At 40.2% G+C, this 17227-nt stretch overlaps 1 protein-coding gene across 4 annotated transcripts; it reads left to right on the forward strand.

The window, feature by feature from the left end:
* Nucleotides 1-1025: 1025 nt before the first annotated feature.
* On the forward strand, nt 1026-16848 carry LOC110062414 (membrane-bound glycerophospholipid O-acyltransferase 2-like). 4 transcript variants are annotated; one of them, XM_020769303.2, is made up of 16 exons: nt 1026-1926; nt 4278-4457; nt 4915-5060; nt 6257-6334; nt 6908-7000; nt 7803-7858; nt 8914-8968; nt 9584-9716; nt 10680-10706; nt 11045-11135; nt 12021-12122; nt 12694-12797; nt 14096-14160; nt 14597-14729; nt 15216-15373; nt 16407-16848. In XM_020769303.2, exons 2-16 carry the CDS (start codon nt 4392-4394, stop codon nt 16612-16614), a joined length of 1515 nt encoding a protein of 504 aa, XP_020624962.2. In that variant the 5' UTR covers nt 1026-1926; nt 4278-4391; the 3' UTR covers nt 16615-16848. The 4 variants fall into 4 exon arrangements, with proteins under 4 accessions (XP_020624962.2, XP_089126759.1, XP_020624963.2 ...); XM_089270633.1 differs by having other exon boundaries at nt 1026-1238; nt 1812-4457; XM_020769304.2 differs by having other exon boundaries at nt 1026-1238.
* Nucleotides 16849-17227: the final 379 nt, after the last annotated feature.

The raw sequence follows: 17227 nt of genomic DNA on the forward strand, positions 1-17227 counted from the left end.
ACCCTATTTATGACCAAAATGGCCCTCAAAATAGGCTAAAATCGATACCCTATTATGACTAAAACGGCTGAAAACCCCTACCCTTTGGCGCCGCACATACCTATATAGCCCATATAAGGGAGTACCCCTCCCCCCCCCACCCCGGGCTAGAGCGGAAACAACTGGCAGAAACATTTTGGGCTTTACATACTGCAGACAGGAATGATCGATTGTTATCGATTGAGACATTTTTTCTCTTCAATCGATAGCAATCAAATCCAATCAGAATGAACAGATGGCCAGAGACAGAGGAGGGTGGAGGCGCTTTATCTGTGGCCTATGTTCCGAGACGGAGTAATAAAAGGCATCATCATCGATAGCAATCGGCGATTAGTATCCGGCGATTGATATCCGGCGATTGACATCAATTAAATCGATTGATTTCCGATATCGATTTTTATCGACTGACTACGCCTGGTCCCTTGTCACAGTGATTCTGTCCCTCATCGATTCGTGTGTCTGTTGTATGATCACAGTGGCAATAATCTGTTAGCAAGCTTTTGAGAAAAATACTGATTGTTATCAATGATAGACTACGACTACCTCGCTTAGAGTTGCTAAAACTCACTTTGTTTAGCAAGTTTTTATTCTTCCTCCGTGACGTGACGAGCGATGACACATAAAAGTACATACACATAGAATTCTACAATTTTGATCAGACTACCGTAACCTACATTACCTTTCCGACTCAAGGTATATCCCTTCTCTACACTCGTTGTTCGCTGTCCTCGTTCGTTTCTGTGAGCGATGGCAGTCTTCAAATTACGTACGGTACGTGTACAGCAAAAGCAGCAAAAGGCATGGCCAAAACTAGCCTGCAGAACAGATGGATTGGCGGGGCGGTGAGCGAAACGCGATACACGAGCGCGAAGCGCGATCACGATCACGCTGTTCTGCAGGCTAAGCCAAAACAAATGCCGAGTCAATTAGTTGCGTGACCCCCTCCCCCCCCCCCCCCCCCCCCCGCCCCGTGACTCAGGAATTCGTTTGGTCGATCTCTTTGCCATCGGAATACCCGGAGTTCTGTGTCTTTAATAGTGCGGAGCAACTAATTAACTCTGCACTTTACGAACCATTCGTCTACCCGCAGAGGGATTCCCAATGAGAAACCATGACAAGAACCTGCAGGTCAGATTAGACGACTGTCTGTGTTTGTTTGATGACAACAGTAGCAAGCGACGTATATTATCGATTTCTTGGTAAGTTGTGTTAAGTGACTGTTAATGTCAGGTCGTTGGTAGCAGGCAAGGCTAGAGAAATTGGATCGAATACCCCAATTAATGTGTACCTCAAGTGAAGCTCACGTCCTTGTTTATGTTGCCATAATTAATAGAGTGACTTGCTAACCGGCTTATACTTGAACGAAAAACTATTCAACGCACATTAAACCCTGAAACATGCTGAAACATGAAAATACCGCGCGCCACGTACAGAGAGGACCTGTTTATATTCTATTGTTGTGGAATAAAGGTAAGATGGAGTTCAAAGGAGGCTTCTTCACAGTAGAACCTCAGAACTGAGTGTCGTTTATGTGTACAATTTATCTGTCATCAGTCTCACATTTCTACGGAGCGGTATACTAAAAGCTAAAGAATGTAGAGCAGCTGTAGTGCTTCGGGCTCGTCACGCAATCTTTCCTCCGAGGAGTGCGTGACGGGCTGTAAGAATGTTCCAGTTTGTGATGTTTTCAAGGAATGACCTTCAGGCAAAACGTTTATAAATGTCATGACTTGGTGGAAATATTCAGAGTGGATGTTTTTTAACCGTTAAAGCAAATCAAGCATTGGAGAATCAGAACGAGAAAGGATGTTACGAAGACGCGTAGCTTACGAAATCATCAGCTAACATCAACAAAGGCAAGCTACAAGAGCAAGATAAACGTGGAAGGTAAAGGGTGTCTGGAAAACCCGAATAGGGAATTGCGAATAGTCGCGAATAGCGAACAGCGAATAGTCCCGAATAGCGAATAGCGAATAGCACGAATAGTGCGAATAATGGCGAACAGTCTCGAATAGTGGCGAATAGTGGCAAATTAATAGTGGCAAATGGTGGTACATCGTGCAAATAGAGTTCCCAGTATCTCGCAGTCAACCTCGCAGCAACGTAGGATAGGATTTTCCCGCTAAAAAAGCACAGACGCTTATCAGGACAAAAGGTGTTTCTAAACGTAATTTCTTCTTCTTTAACCACTGCAAAAGCGTAAATACGTCTTTATTAGGTTATCCTTGTGTTTTTTGTTTTCTTAATGCCGGCGATGGACAGCCCTAGCCTGAGTCCGGAGAAGAAAAGCTAATAAAATTCACTGAAATTCTGTTGCTTATTTGGATAATTAATTAACGCAGGATATTAGATCTAAAGGCCTGCCCAAACGGTAAATGTTTGGCGAGCAAACATCATCAAACATTGTTTGGTGACCAAACAATGCTGATGTGGAAGTGCGTGGCCAAACGGTAAAAACATGTTTGATCAAACACAGATTAACTTATGAATACAAGCCGGTGAGCAAGCTTGGGACGCACGCGCGCGTCAAACATATTTGATATGGCTGTCCAAACGAACAAAACATCTCCCATCAAACACGAGAACAAAAGAAATGTTTTAAGTTGTTTGATCGAATGTTTGATGGCCTTCAAATTTTTTCAAACACGACCAAACACGATCAAACCCAATCAAACATCACCAAACAAGGTGGCCAAACGGTAAAATGTTTGGTCACCAAACAATGTTTGATGGTGTTTGGTCGCCAAACATTTCCCGTTTGGACAGGCCTTAAAGCGGTGACTATTGACGACTATTCGTCACTATTCCCCACTTTTCGCGACTGGTCGCCACTATTCGCACTATTCGAGACTATTCTCACTATTCGGGACTATTCGCTATTCGCTATTCGCCTTTCGGGTTTTCCAGACACCCGAAGGTAAATGAAATTTAGCACAGCAATTTTAACTGAAAAAGGTGTACGTTCACAGGCTAGATTAAAACGAGATGTTACAGCTGACTACATGGTTCCTCGTTCATGGTTCCCCCAGTTACAGAAATTGTGAAATTTGTCGGGCATAATGCTAGCTAATGCTCATGATTCGGGCAACAGCGCTTGGAAGAAAACATTCCAAGAGGTTTCAAACCAAAACGGACTTAATGATATGAGGGATCGTATCGTGGTTTGGAAAAGCCACATCTTGGTTGAGTTTAAATATGCACCGTGGAAATCCACGATTATGGCTTTTATTCCATTCACAATTTTCCATCAACAAAACAGTGACAAAAGAATCAAAGCGAAAAGAAAAGAGCCATTTTGAGCGGCTCCACAAAGAACCATTTTAAAATTTTTCTTGAAGTAATTTTTCCTTTTTACTAGATATCAAGAAAACTGTAGATTGAGGTCATTGAGTATGCCAGATTTGAAAATAACTATTTTTGGAATAATAAAATTGTGAAGTCAACGTTTTTGTTTTTACTGCAATTTATAAAAGCGTTTGTATATCGATTTCAACACTAAACCATATTTACTTCTTTTTTTTTTATTTTATTACAATTTAATGGCAGATTTACAAAACAACAAACAAAGAAAAAAGCCATGCGGATAATTTGTAAAAGAGTTGCGTGACCCCATAAAAAAACAAATCACCTCAAAAAATTATAAAAATTAATTTCGGGCATTGTGAAATTGTTGTTGTTTTAGTGCTTTTAATGCTTTTATTAACTTTCAAACATCACTTGCAATACTTTGCATTGCGTCACTTGTGAACTTGTTTCGTGCAAGAGGGTTACCTGGTGCCTAGGCCGAAAGGATTTCAAAATATAACCTTGATTTGTATTCACGTCATAAGCACTTAACTCCCAAATGAAGCATGGAAATTTTTTTTCTCTGATATATCATTTTTTACCTTAATGTTTTTCCACATAATTTCTGTGATCATATTTCGCAGAAGTCCATACTTTTCAATTCTTATCGTCTATTTCAAATTCTCATAGCAGTCCGCTAGAGTTAGACTCTGAAAGGTAAAGAGAAGATCTTTCTTCAACACTGCCAGCACAATATCAAGCAATATCCTTTCTGATAGAAGCCAAGTTTCATCAGTTCAAACGGAACAATTATACTTTCCTTTCAGTACTTGAAGGTTGTCGAGAAGAACAGATTGTTGTCACGGATTACATGTGCGTCCAACACGAAAATACAACAAAACCAATCAGGTCTTTAATCTTTCTCGATTCGAATAAATTATTTTATTTCATAGAATTAATAGTGCGTTACGTGCGTTACGGAGCTGACCGGTCCATTCACAGACGAGGAGAAGGTCAACTCGATTTAACAGCTGTAAGCATCAAAAGGACAGCTCTGAAGGGCCATAATGTTTTATCTACTACATGAAGTATTTCTACGGGCTTCAACGTTGACTAAGGTGCCTGTGGATCAGGTGAGTGCTGCCCAATCACACGTAACCCGTAGTAGAAAGCTCAATTCAGACTAGTGCTTCTTTTGAATTAGACTTAATTCAAACCCAACATGATCGTGCTCTTGTCCGATTTTTAACAGTTTCTGTCTACGTTGTGTTTGCTAAACCGATAGTGTATTGCAGGAGCATGAGAAAATGAAGCAAATTTCATGGTCATGTCGACTTAAATTGAGTTAAGCCACAACCGAGCGCAGCGGTCGAACGAAATCTTTGAAAAAGTTTGCTGGTTTATTCATAGAACATTCTCTCCGCGTTGCTCTTTAAAAACTCCGTTCTTCGTCGTCGAGACACCTATCATAAACCCCTTAAAATGGTATTTTCACTTTCGAAAATTATGTTTTAATCCGCGACTACTTCATAGAATGATTATAATCGATATGTTGATTGCAAATGAGATATTATTGTGCTTCCTTGTTAGGTTCGGTTTATATTTTGCATGTTATTGTGCATTCCACTGGGAGCTGTTTATCGCGCTGTCTTACATCCAAAAAGAGTTTCTCCACAGCTACGTTTGGTTGTATCGTTAGTTTGGGGACTTTTGATCGGGTGGATCTGTTTCGCAAGGTAAGCTGTTTTTATCCCGAATGTATTTATTCCACTTGTCGCTACACTTGTTGCATAAATTACACAAGTATTACTCGTGTTACCACGGAATATTATTAAGGAGTAAATTCATGGGTAGTGTTGATTTTTAAAGCTTGTTTTCAGGGTAACTAACTTGTTTTGTTAGTTTTGTTTTTGATAGGGTGTCTCAGTTCACTTTTAAGCTTTTTAAACAGTCTTTGTGAGGTGTAGAGATTAGTCTTTCGAAAGAAAAGAGGACAATAACATTGGCCTCTTTGTCTGTGTCAAAATTATTTTACTTGTTCTGTGTCGATTCCCTGTGGGAGCTCTTGCCCTGGATTTGAAGCGGGGTTAGGCCCCGTCCACACTAAGCCGGAGAAATTTGAAAACGGCATGTTCACTATGAAAACGCATCAAATGTTTTCCGTCCACACTATGCCGGGGAAATTTGAAAATGCAACAATCACCGGTCATTTTGGATTTGTGTTTCAGGAAAACTCGGGCAGGAAAATCATATGATAATCGTGATGTCATCGTTTTAAAAAAACTCCGTTTTCAAAATGTTTTCCATCCGCACTAAAACGCAAAGCCGGCGTTTACAAATTCCTCCGGTTTAAAGAGCGTTTCGAAAAGCTCCGTTTTTGTGACGGATTAGTGCGGACGGTAGGCCTAACTGTAGAAATAAAGCTGCGCTGTCAAGTTTCTCCGGCGTCGTGTGGATGGGGTCTTAGATCTATCATTTCTGAAATGATCTTCATTAGCTCCCTTTTAAGACTTGTTTTGGATCCAACACAAGTTTGGCGGGATGCGGGATGCGGGATAGGAGTGAAAATAGAGGCGGGATGCGGGATGACAGAAATTTTGTGGCAGGACGCGCGATAAAAATACTTCGACGGGAGCGGGATTTGCTCATTTTGTCAGGCGGTATGCGGGATAGTTTTAAAATTGACGGCATGGATGCGCGATGAAAAACAGAAAATGACAGGTTACGGACGTGAAGCAGAGAACTGCGACCATAACCAGTAAGGATCTAGATATACATTCTGAGTGAGACGGGATGCGGGATCGAAGATTTTTGTAGCGACTTTAATTAATGATTGTCGTAATCAATCGTGATAATTCGCCAAACCAGCCCGTTCAGTGCCTAACTGCATGAGCCAAACCATAATAGTCACTTGCTCTTTCCTTTTTTTCAGCGAGCTGATAATACTGATCGTAGTGAGTACACTTTGTTATGGGTTAACATGGAGCGTAAACCCAAAGGAAGTTCACAAGTACGTATTACTCAGTTCTTGTAGAGTTTTAAGAGGTTTTTTGGAGGTTTTCTTTTTTAACTTTTCCGTTACATGTGAGCCGCGAAACGGCGGAAATGACTCTCGAAGCGACTTGTGAGAAAATTGAACCAGGGTTTCTTGTCTCGCTCGTTTTGACCGCTGTGACGGGCTTTTCACTTCATTAGCAGAGAGAGAACCTTTGGGAGCAGGGTGGTAAGAGTTTAGTCTCCAGTTAAATGTGACATGTCTAAAGAAATCACACACGCGCAGTTATCTTTTGTATTCAATGTCAACAATAATGCTGTGCTTGTTTTTCTGTTTATATGCAGTGTCTTACAGGAAAACTGAATGAATGAATGAATGAATGAATGAATGAATGACTGACTGACTGACTGACTGACTGACTGACTGACTGACTGACTGACTGAATGAATGAATGAATGAATGAATGAATGAATGAATGAATGAATGAATGAAATACCGAAATAAATAAATAAATAAATAAATAAATAGATAAATAAATGACAGAAAAAATAGAAAGGTATTCATTTATATCATATTTTCTCTGTCCAGGGTGGTGTTTGTAGTGTCGTTCTCCCTTTTGTTGGTGGCACAAATAGCCCGGATGATCATGGAATACGGAGATAACAAATTTGACTACACCGGGTAAGATAACAACAGTTCTTGGTTAAACCGAGTGCAGAGACAAATTCTTTTAACTGTTGTTTCAGGTCTTGGTCAACGCCTATCCTTAGTCTTGAATCTTGGCCCAGGTCGAACGTCGAACTTGGCACGAGACGAACTAAACTGAGTGAATTAAGTTCATGATAAGCTAGCAAGACGTTTGACTCAACTGTGTTCAATCCGTCTGAAGCAGACGGATGGAATGTGTTGGTCGATCTAAACTGTTCAAATTCAGTTCGACGTTTGATCCAACGGTCGAGCTTTACCCGTTTGGATCGACTCAAATTGCAAGTTAGTCGTCTCACATGAAGTTCGACTTTTGACCTGGGCGTTGCCGAAAATATATCGTAATACGTAGTACCTAGTGACGTCACAGGATGATTAACCGCGGTTTGAACAACGTAGGCTAACCCCCGGCTTATATGCTTGATTTTGATTGGTCGAATCATGAAGAACGCATCGACAAGTTGCCATAAGGATATAAAAATTGAACGGCAGCATTGCGCATGACAGGAAAGCTTTGAACCTTTTATGAGGAAAAACATTCTAGCTTGACCAGGAACCCTTGATCAAAGACACTGTGTTTATGACTGCGCACTCAAAACAAAAGAAACGCAATACGTAGAGTTTTTATAATAAGTATTACGGTCCTTCGTGGTTTCTTTTTAATGAGTTCTGTGTCTGCAGTTTTTCGGGTTCATTTGACAAGATATCTTGTCGTTTTACACTCAGGAGTTCTTCGTATTTTGTGAATAAGAATAATTTAATCTTGTATTTCTGTCAGGCGGTTGATGATCATCACTCAGAAAGTGACGTACTTGGCCTTCAGTGTACATGATGGTAAGAGAAATTTAAAATGCTTAAAAGATTTCATTGCTGAGTTTAAAGATATCATTCCCCAAATGTCAGCGAAATACCACAGGGAGATTAGATCAGGGTGAACACGAGGGTTATGTATGGTAAAGTGTCTCGCCCTTATCACCATCTCCTCTCAAGTTTACTGGTACAACAACAACAACAACAAACAACAACAACAAAAACCTTTGTTAACGTGTCTGGGGTATTTAGCATTGCTGCTAATTGGGGACACACAAAAAAAGAAATTATGAATGTAAAAATGAATAAGTATATATTAAAAAGTTAATAAGTAAATACTAAAATATTAATAAGTAAATATGAAAGTCAGGTCAGGATATTCTTGTGTTTTTCATGCTGAGTTATAGAGTGTACTATTTAACAATTAGAACTACGGGTCAATAGCCCATGAGGCGAAGCCGAATGGGCTATTGACCCGTGGCCCTTAAGGGCGAAGGGTCTAATTGTTTTAGTATCACCCAACTAGTCGGACAGAAAAGGCAATAATAAGGTTAGCAAATGCAAGTTGAAGAAATATTTATGTGGGAATAAACCGAAAGAAAGCGTCACGCTCGATTGCGCCAATTTCGCTACTCGAGGACTATTGCTAATAGTCCTCTAGTAGCGTAGCCAATTAAAATGCAGGATTTGCATTAGTCCGCTAGTTGGGTGATACTAATCATTCAATAGACCGTTTTACAGTTGCCTGGTCAGTGATCTGGCATTTGAATGGCAGCGAGGCTGTAGGCGACCCTGTTTTGATACAGACCTCACTGTTTTTGTTGTGTAAATCAAGTTGTTCTTATGCTAACTAGTTGGCTTTTAAATGAGATAAGTAGAGAGGTGTGTACAAGAGCATAGTCACCTCTAGCCTCGCTTGCATTCATAGGCTAGGTAACTAAGCACAGAACTGTAAAACGGTTTCTTATAGAGTGTGCTCTTCATATTCCCGCGGAAATCGGATAAGGTTTCAAACTTGTTCCGTCCGTGCGGGAAACAAATACGGGCAGTTGATTCACTCACGTGATCTTCTATCTCAGGTCTTGGAAGAAAAGAGGATGAACTTACTAAGGATCAAAAGGAACAAAGCATTAAGTAAGTGTTCTTTTTTTTTCTGTTTCATTTGACAAAAAAAAAAAAACCTCAGCTCACCCCAGTTCTCGCATTGAGGGCAACCAGGATAGGTTTCGACAGATTTTCGTAGTATTCCTTGTGAAGTAGCGCATTGCGCACTGCAGACAGACAAACCCCAACCTAAACTGACCTCAACCCTTAAAAATTGATGCTTACCAGCAATAAACCTAACTCCGTTTTTACGATTAACTTCAACCAGAGTGGTTTTCACTTGAGTATCGAAAGTAATTCGCATTCACTTTGGTTTCGCATTAGTATGCATGCGCAGCGCAGTTGGCTAAAAATCGCGCCACTTAATCATCCAATCAGAAGTAAAACCAAAACCACTTGGCCATTCGAGCATTGTGTATTTTTTTGTGTGTTCGGGGGGGTGGGGTGGAGGTTGTCGAGCAAGAAGGTCACCGCGCGCCTTCATCCCTTAGCGTGACCGTACGCCTACGTATAGCTTTTGTTTTGAATTAGTCTGGATTCTGCACTTTTTTCCCTGACCGATTTTGTTGCAGCATTCGAAGAGCAGTCTCTGAAATTCAGAGAGATGAGGAAACAAGGGCTAAATACCTCCACTTGTTTTGACAGGCGCGTACCTTCACTGCTGGAATACTTTGGTTATACGTTTCATCACAGCATGCTGTTAGCAGGTCCTGCATGTACCTTCAATGATTACATAGACTTCATAGAAGGTCGCGATATCGCACGTGCTACAGAACAGGTCAGCAGCATGTCTCTTTAATAGGCTATTTCCGAGTTGGCTTTTGCCTCTGTCTCAAAACGAGTCTTCGTGCGAAACCATTCAAATAATGAAATGAGTTCGCCTACAGGTTCATTTTCATGCAAATCAAACTCCTTTCCATATGAAAGGTTTTGCACGAGGACTTGTTTAAAACAGAGGTACAAGGTCACTCGGAAATGGTCTATTGAGTACATTTTCAGCTCAAAATTGCCAAAGTCTACTCACATCATTGTAACTTAAACGAGATCGGGCATTGAGTGTCTCTCAACCGTCGAAAGCGATTTTTGTGAACAAAAAGTACATCTGAACCTTACGTTTTAAAGTATGTCCATATCAACTCTCCGTACGTAGGAAAAAGAGATGGCGACTGGTACATTTACGCATAATTCTTATATTAGTGCTCAAAACCTTAAACAACGCTCATTAAAACGTGTAGAAAAGTTGTAACATCTTCAAACCTAAAATACACAATGATAGCGCAGGGACAAATATTGCAAAAATTTGGTTTTCCTTGTACTTTATGGGATCTGTTAGGCTCGCATGGTATTGTGGTTAAATACAATACAATACAATTTATTTGAACACGGTGAAGATTAAAGCTGAAAGCTTGTACAGCCGCCATCTTTTTTCCTACGGAGGATTGTGATCCATGTCTGTTATCCTCATCGCTAGCCATCCTCCGTTCTTAATGAGCTGCTGTCACGTGTCTAAAACTGTTCTTCAAAGTGAGACAATAATCCCTGAACATATATAATTTGAATATCTTTTGGAGATTCTCAAAACCTCCTGTTGAAAAATTGGCAGTGTCGCTTCATTAATATTTGTTCTGATACGAGGTTTTAACATAGCTTAAACATGGCTTCAACATGGTTTTAATTCTTGAGTCACAGTCTTTATCGTAATAATGACTCGTTTTCTCCTTGTATTTTCTTTTGTTATTAGAAAATGAGACAGGAACCTTCCCCTGTGGTAAGTTAAGCCGACTTTGAAATCCCTCCGGGTTGTTCAAAGCCTGATTAAGCTAACCCAGGATTTGCGAGAATTTTTATTTCAGTTTTGCAACTTTTCGGTGAGGTTTCACTGTTGATATTGTTTGGCCTTCTGTTTTGAGTTTAAATAATCTCAAACTTCACAAAACATAGTCAGTGAAAAAAAATTTACACAAGAAAATTCATTCATTCTTCGGTTAACTTTTACATGTAATCCTGGGTTAGCGTTGACCGGCCTTCCGTGACAACCCGGCCCTGACGATGTTCTTTATCTCGTGTGTTAATGTTAACAATATATCAATTCCGCTTTCTTTTCAGAATGCTGTGTTAACCAAGCTCTCCTTCAGTCTCCTGTGCATGGTTCTTTTCGCCTTTTTGTCAAAAATACTTCCTTTCTATCTCAATGCAGGTAAACGCCCCTACAGAAACCCTGGGGGTGGTACTCCCCAAGGGTGGGAGTGGGTCGGGGTGGTGGTGGGGTTTTTTGGCCCAAACCTTGAAACCAAATCCCTATTTCAGACTAAAATCTGGTTTTCTATACCCTATTTCAGACCAAAGCAATAAATCGATACCCCATTTCAGACACCTAAGATTAGTACACGACTTTTATGTATGACCCCACCTAACCAGAAATGGCTTCCATTTACGTAAACATTTGAGAAGGGCTACAAAATTGCCAGTGTTGATGTGGGGAAAGTAGTTTCTTATAAACAAAATGCCCAATGCCAAGCCAGAGTAAAAGACATACCCTTCAGACCAAAATGGTCAAACACCATACCCTTTCGGACGCCACGTACCTACATAACCCATATAAGGGAGTACCCCCATCATCCCGGGCACAGCAACAACTTCGACCAAGTGAGTTTAGGACCATAGTCGATAAAAGTTTAGGACTAACTTGTATTGGTTTCACAAAAGAAAATATGTACTTATTACCTAAAATAGCAGCTCTAACAGGCGGTAATCAGAGAGTTAGATTTACCTTTAGATATGTTCACCCTTGAAAGTGTTTTTCTTTGATACATTGTTGCCAGTGTCGAAATTAACAAACAGAAATGGTATCTGCACCAGTTCTAATTTTAAAAACTTCAGTTAGAACATTATCTCAGCAATCTGAAATCAGCAGCAGCTTTTAAAAAATACTGCCAGAAGCGCCAAACACGTTAAAATTATAAGATTTTATCTAAATGACTTTAATGTGGGCCCTAATCATTGCTGACTGCACGATTCGTCTTCACGATAATCGACTTAGCCATTGCGTAAGGGTTTATTTTTCATGTCATATATTTTTCAGATCCCTATTTCATCGCCAATAGCTCTTTCTTATGGAGAATAGCATTCGTGTCTTTATCTATGATGGTCGTAAGATTGAAGTTCTATTTTGCCTGGACAGTCGGTAAGATATGTGGGTTATTTACCAAGCGTGAGGTCAATATGGCTGGATATTGGCCAAGTTATTTTCTGTGTTTTCATGGACCGAGACTGGTGAAATTGAGGTCCATGAACACACAAAAAAAGAACGAGGCCAATATCCAGCCATCTTGGCCGAAAAAACTCGGTGAATAAAGGATTTATTGTATGGAAAAAGAACACTATTTTCTTGCGTGACACAGCGGGTAATCCCGAGTAGGTAAGATAGCGCCATCTTGCCCACGCGGGTAGCCAATGACAGCGCAGGATTTGGGGCATCGGAGCTAGCCATATAAATGAGATTCTCGCCATGTCAAAAGCGTTGAACACGATAGACCAATCTCGAAATTTCTTTAAATTGTAACGTGATTTCTAAACTTAGGGGAATAAAACAAAAGAAATCGCACCGAGTTTGAGAGATGACTAATTTATTAACATTTCCTTTGTTTTATTCTTCTGAGCCTTGGAGCCAAGTTTGAATTTCAAAATATCGAAAATGGCCTATTCATAATTTTTCTCTTTAAAATTTTCACGGTGTTACGACTTGTCCTCTACAGCGGATGCAGGTAATAACGCATGCGGGCTAGGATTCAACGGCTATGATTCAAATGGGAGAGAGCTCTGGAACCGAATAACTAATGTCAATGCTCTGGAGGTTGAGGTCAGTGAAGATCATTTTTCATTTCTCCTTAGAATAACGATTTCTAATGATGTGAAAAAAGAGAAAACTAATAAGTAAAGAACAGTAGGCCATCTTACAGCTGTGTGCTCAGTTACGTGGCCTATAAATGCGAGGCCGGAGGTGACCTTGCTTTGAGACAGACCTCTCTTATTTTCTAATTTAAATGCAAACTTTAAACCTCACTGTCAAAGGCCGGTACTGAGCAGACAACTGTAAAATGGTCTATTTTACAATATTGTCAACAGTGTCTGTGCTTTTTGGGTCTGCTAAAGTTGTTGCTCCGCACAAGGATCGAGATTGGGGAAAGCGTTACGTGGCGAGATTGGGGGGAATCGTTACGTGGCGAGATGGGGAAAGCATTACGTTGCGAGATTGGGAAAAAGCGTTAAGTGGCAAGATCGGGGGAAAAGCGTTGCGTCCACGACCGTGCACAACCTTTTGTTTTGCGCTCATACGCTATGCATGTAACCAACACGTTTCTCTGGTTAACTATGAGTTAAATGACCAATGAAGTTCATAATCTGGCGACCAAGGCTCTGTCCTCATTACACCCACCGGAAGAATTTCAAAGGGAGCTTAAGCAAACCACGAGGGTAACGGCAACGAAAACGTCGTCAAACAAGAGGTTTAATGAGCAAAACAATAGCTGTGCACCTGCGTTATTAGTAAATCTTTGTACATTTCATTGCCGTCCTCTGCAAAACAACAACGTGAAATGACCAAGTTTTGGGTATTTTGAAGAACGTGATCCACTACGGCTAATTTTTCGTATTTTCTTCTAGAATTTAGACCGCTTGGCTTGCAGAACAGTTCTAGATAATTTTAATAAAATTTAAGTCCATTTTTTTCCAGCCGTCGTCCTTGGCGTTGCCGACGTCATTGCTTAAGCTCCCTAATAGCGCAACAATCACTGGTCATTTTGGATTTGTGTTTGAGGAAAACTCGGTTAGGGAAATCATATGATCATCGTGAGGTCATCGTTTTCGAAAAGCTCCGATTTCAAAATGTTCTCCGTCCACAAGAAAACGCAAACCCGGCGTTTTCAAATTCCCCCGGTTTGAAGAGCATTTTCGAAAAGATCTCTTTTCATGACGGATTAGTGCGTTTGGTAGGTCTAACCGTAGAAATAAAGCTGCGTGTTCAAATTCCTCCGTTGTTGTGTAAACGGGACCTAAAATTCCATGGTGGAATCACACAAAACTGAACATCATGCAGAGTATGTATATTATGGACTGGTGATCATCTTTGAGCTTGTTTCTTGTTTTACTTTTTACCAGAAAGCAACAAGTATCAGGCACATGGTCAACAACTGGAACATACAAACCAACATTTGGCTAAAGAGGTAAGCTTCTTTCTCGCCCTTTTGAGTCAATAATTCAAGGCGAGATAATATCAGGAAGTCGAGAAGAGATTAAACTGGGAAAACGTTTATAACTGAAGAAAGGAGCTGATGGGGAGGGGGGCAACCTGACGAATCTTCAGGGAGGGGAGGGAGCCTGGAAAGGACAAGCATCCCGTCCAGGGGAATAGAGGAATATTTGTTTGCAATATTTGCTTGATTAGCATTCAGTTTCTGATAGACCTGCTAAAATATTAGCTCTGAATATTAAGAGGAGATAGCACGATTAACAGTCGCAATAGCCTGCGATGCAGGAATATTTTGGCCAGCGAGCGCACTCAACTGAACTGTGCGCGCGCCATACTTCTGACCGCTGTAAAGAACAGAATTTACACTGTCATGTCTTTTCTTGTAATCTTGTTGGCTTTTCTTTTACCAGGCTTATTTACGAGCGAGTTCCTTATCAAAAGACTTTCTTCACATTAGCTGCGTCATGCATATGGCACGGAATATATCCTGGCTATCTCCTTACAGTTACATCGGCTGGGATGTTGATGGTTGTATCGAAAAAAGTAAGTCTCACTCCTAACAGCTGTAGTAATGTAACAAAAATCTTATACCAGGATCAACAGCTCATTTCTCCTTACAGTGTCAACACATTGGCAAGCACACAAGTGATGATAATATAGAAAACATCTATTTTGGATATCGTCTTGAAGTAATACCAAATTTTCAAATTTTGACGATTTTACTTCTCATTTTACTCCTTAGTTTTTGTTTCGATTGAGAAGATATATCAAACACTCGAGACAGTTTTTCATCGGGATATCCAAACACCTCGAATTTCGTCAAATGTATTCCGCTGCGCGCCGTATTTTTATCCCTCTTCTCGGTGACTGGATATCTCGATGAAAAACTGTCTCGAGTGTTTGATATATTACGTTAAAATCACCTTGAAATTTCACCGAGAAAAATGCTTGCAGCTCAAGAAATCCCAACCCTCCAATCACTTTACTAATAGCCCTTTAAGGTGACTGAATTTGCTTCTTTTGTTACAGGCAAGGCGTACTTACGGTCACGTGTTTCGTGACATGTCTCCAATCAAGACGCGCTTGTTTGATTTTCTTTTATGGCTCGTTTGTAACGCATTCTTAATCACGTACTGCTTTGTGTCGTTTGTGTTTCTACGATTGGATCTCGCGTTCACTTTCTACAGGTAAGCTGATTGCATGCTATTGATTCGTGGCTCAACCTCGTTCCCAGGACTTTTTTGCCCCTCCCAATATCTAAGGGAAAGCACTGAGAACGAGGTTGATTCATAGCTCTATCCAATTGCGCGTTAATGGTGTTTAGTTTAAATCTACTAGCGTTCTATCATGAATGCCGTTCTCTTATTGGCTACGCTACTCACTATCTATTCTGTTTTAGTGGAATTCTACTAGTATACTAATGCATATGCTGTAATCTGATTGGCTGAACCATTGAACACTGTCAGCAATTAGTGTGCAGTGGCTGGAGGTCGTCTAGGAGATGGCGTTTTCTTTTCGTTTTTCCAAAGTTTTGGAGGAAAATTTTTATATAAATCGATAATTAAATTCCTGAGAAGTCAAAATGAAGGACATTTTCGGTTTCTTGACATTTATCAAAAAAAGTTGAAATTATTGAAAAAAAAACTGATGTGTGCGCGCACACAGCTACAATTTTAAATGACAATTCAATCCGAGCGACCTTTTTCAGGCGCAGAGTTGAATAATACGTCAAGAAATAATTCGAAACCGTTATTTGAAGTAAATTTTAGTAAGAATTCTACTGAAACAATTAGATTATTCGCTCTCGATTTTTATGAGGTGATAGTTGATTCGGTCTTCGGCCTCATCAACTATCACCTCATAGAAATCTCGAGCTCATAATTTAATTGTTGAGGAGATAGTGAGTAGCCTAGCAGTGTGCCCTTGTTAACAAAATAGTGGCCACTTCTTTACGTGTTCGAAGTGTCTGTGCAGAGAATTTACACAAAGTTTTAAACGATTAGCATAATCATACTAAAACAATTAGATCGATTTTTCGCTCTCGTTTTTTATGCGTGATAGCTGCAACACCCGGGCTGCGCCCTCGTCAACTATCACGTGATGGGTTCACGCGACAGAAATTTCGAGCTCATAATCAAATTGTTAAATATTTGTTAGGCAATTAATTGACCATGTAAGGATATATGCGGTGTATTAATCCAACTAAATCCTCTTTACCAGGTCAACGTACTTTATTGGCCACATTCTTCTGATTGGCGGCCTCATTATCTTTAGCGTCGAGAGACCAAAGCCATCCCATGAAGCTAAAAATGCTGACGTGTCAGTGACGTCACAGCACTCAAGCAAACCTGAGATCCACACTAATGTTCCTCTGCCCAGCGCGGCGAACAACAATGCTTTACATCGCGATAATCGCAAATTAAAATAACTAAAGTTAGTTTGCTTTCCTTTTGCAAAGTTTGTATTAATTATAATTGAAAATTGCACTGCTTTTCTTTAAGTGCAAAATCTATTTAAATTTTCGGCCGTCATACAAGTGCCCCCCCCCCCCCCCCACACCCCTTTCCGAGGGTCACCAACATGGCGTCTTCATACAAAGCTCTATAAGTTTGGGTTAAATATTTTTCTGAAGAAATCAAGTATTAAAAACCGTGAGACCTTATTCTTGGCGAGGTTGTTTATATATCAATCATATCTCAGACTCTTGACTTAATTTATTGAGTGGCCTTCGGCCTTATTTTTGATGTCATGAGAGTGAAAACCAGCAATAGAGTAGGTTATTTAGAAAAAAAAAAGTACAAAAAAAAATAATACGTTATTTTTCAGTTGTGTGCCCAGTTACCTGGTCTATGAATGCAAACGAGGTTGGAGATGACCTTGCTTTGATACACACCTTTCTGCTTTTCTCATCTAAATGCAAACAAGTTAGCATAAGAACAACTTGATTTACACAACAAAAACAGCAAGGTCTATATCAAAGCAAGGTCACCTCAAGCCTCGCTGCCATTCAAAGGCCAGGTCACTGAGCGGACAGTTGTACT

This window comes from Orbicella faveolata, unplaced genomic scaffold, assembly GCF_042242905.1.
Source record: "Orbicella faveolata isolate gen_17 unplaced genomic scaffold, um_ofav_v1 contig_34, whole genome shotgun sequence".
NCBI lineage: Eukaryota > Metazoa > Cnidaria > Anthozoa > Scleractinia > Merulinidae > Orbicella > Orbicella faveolata.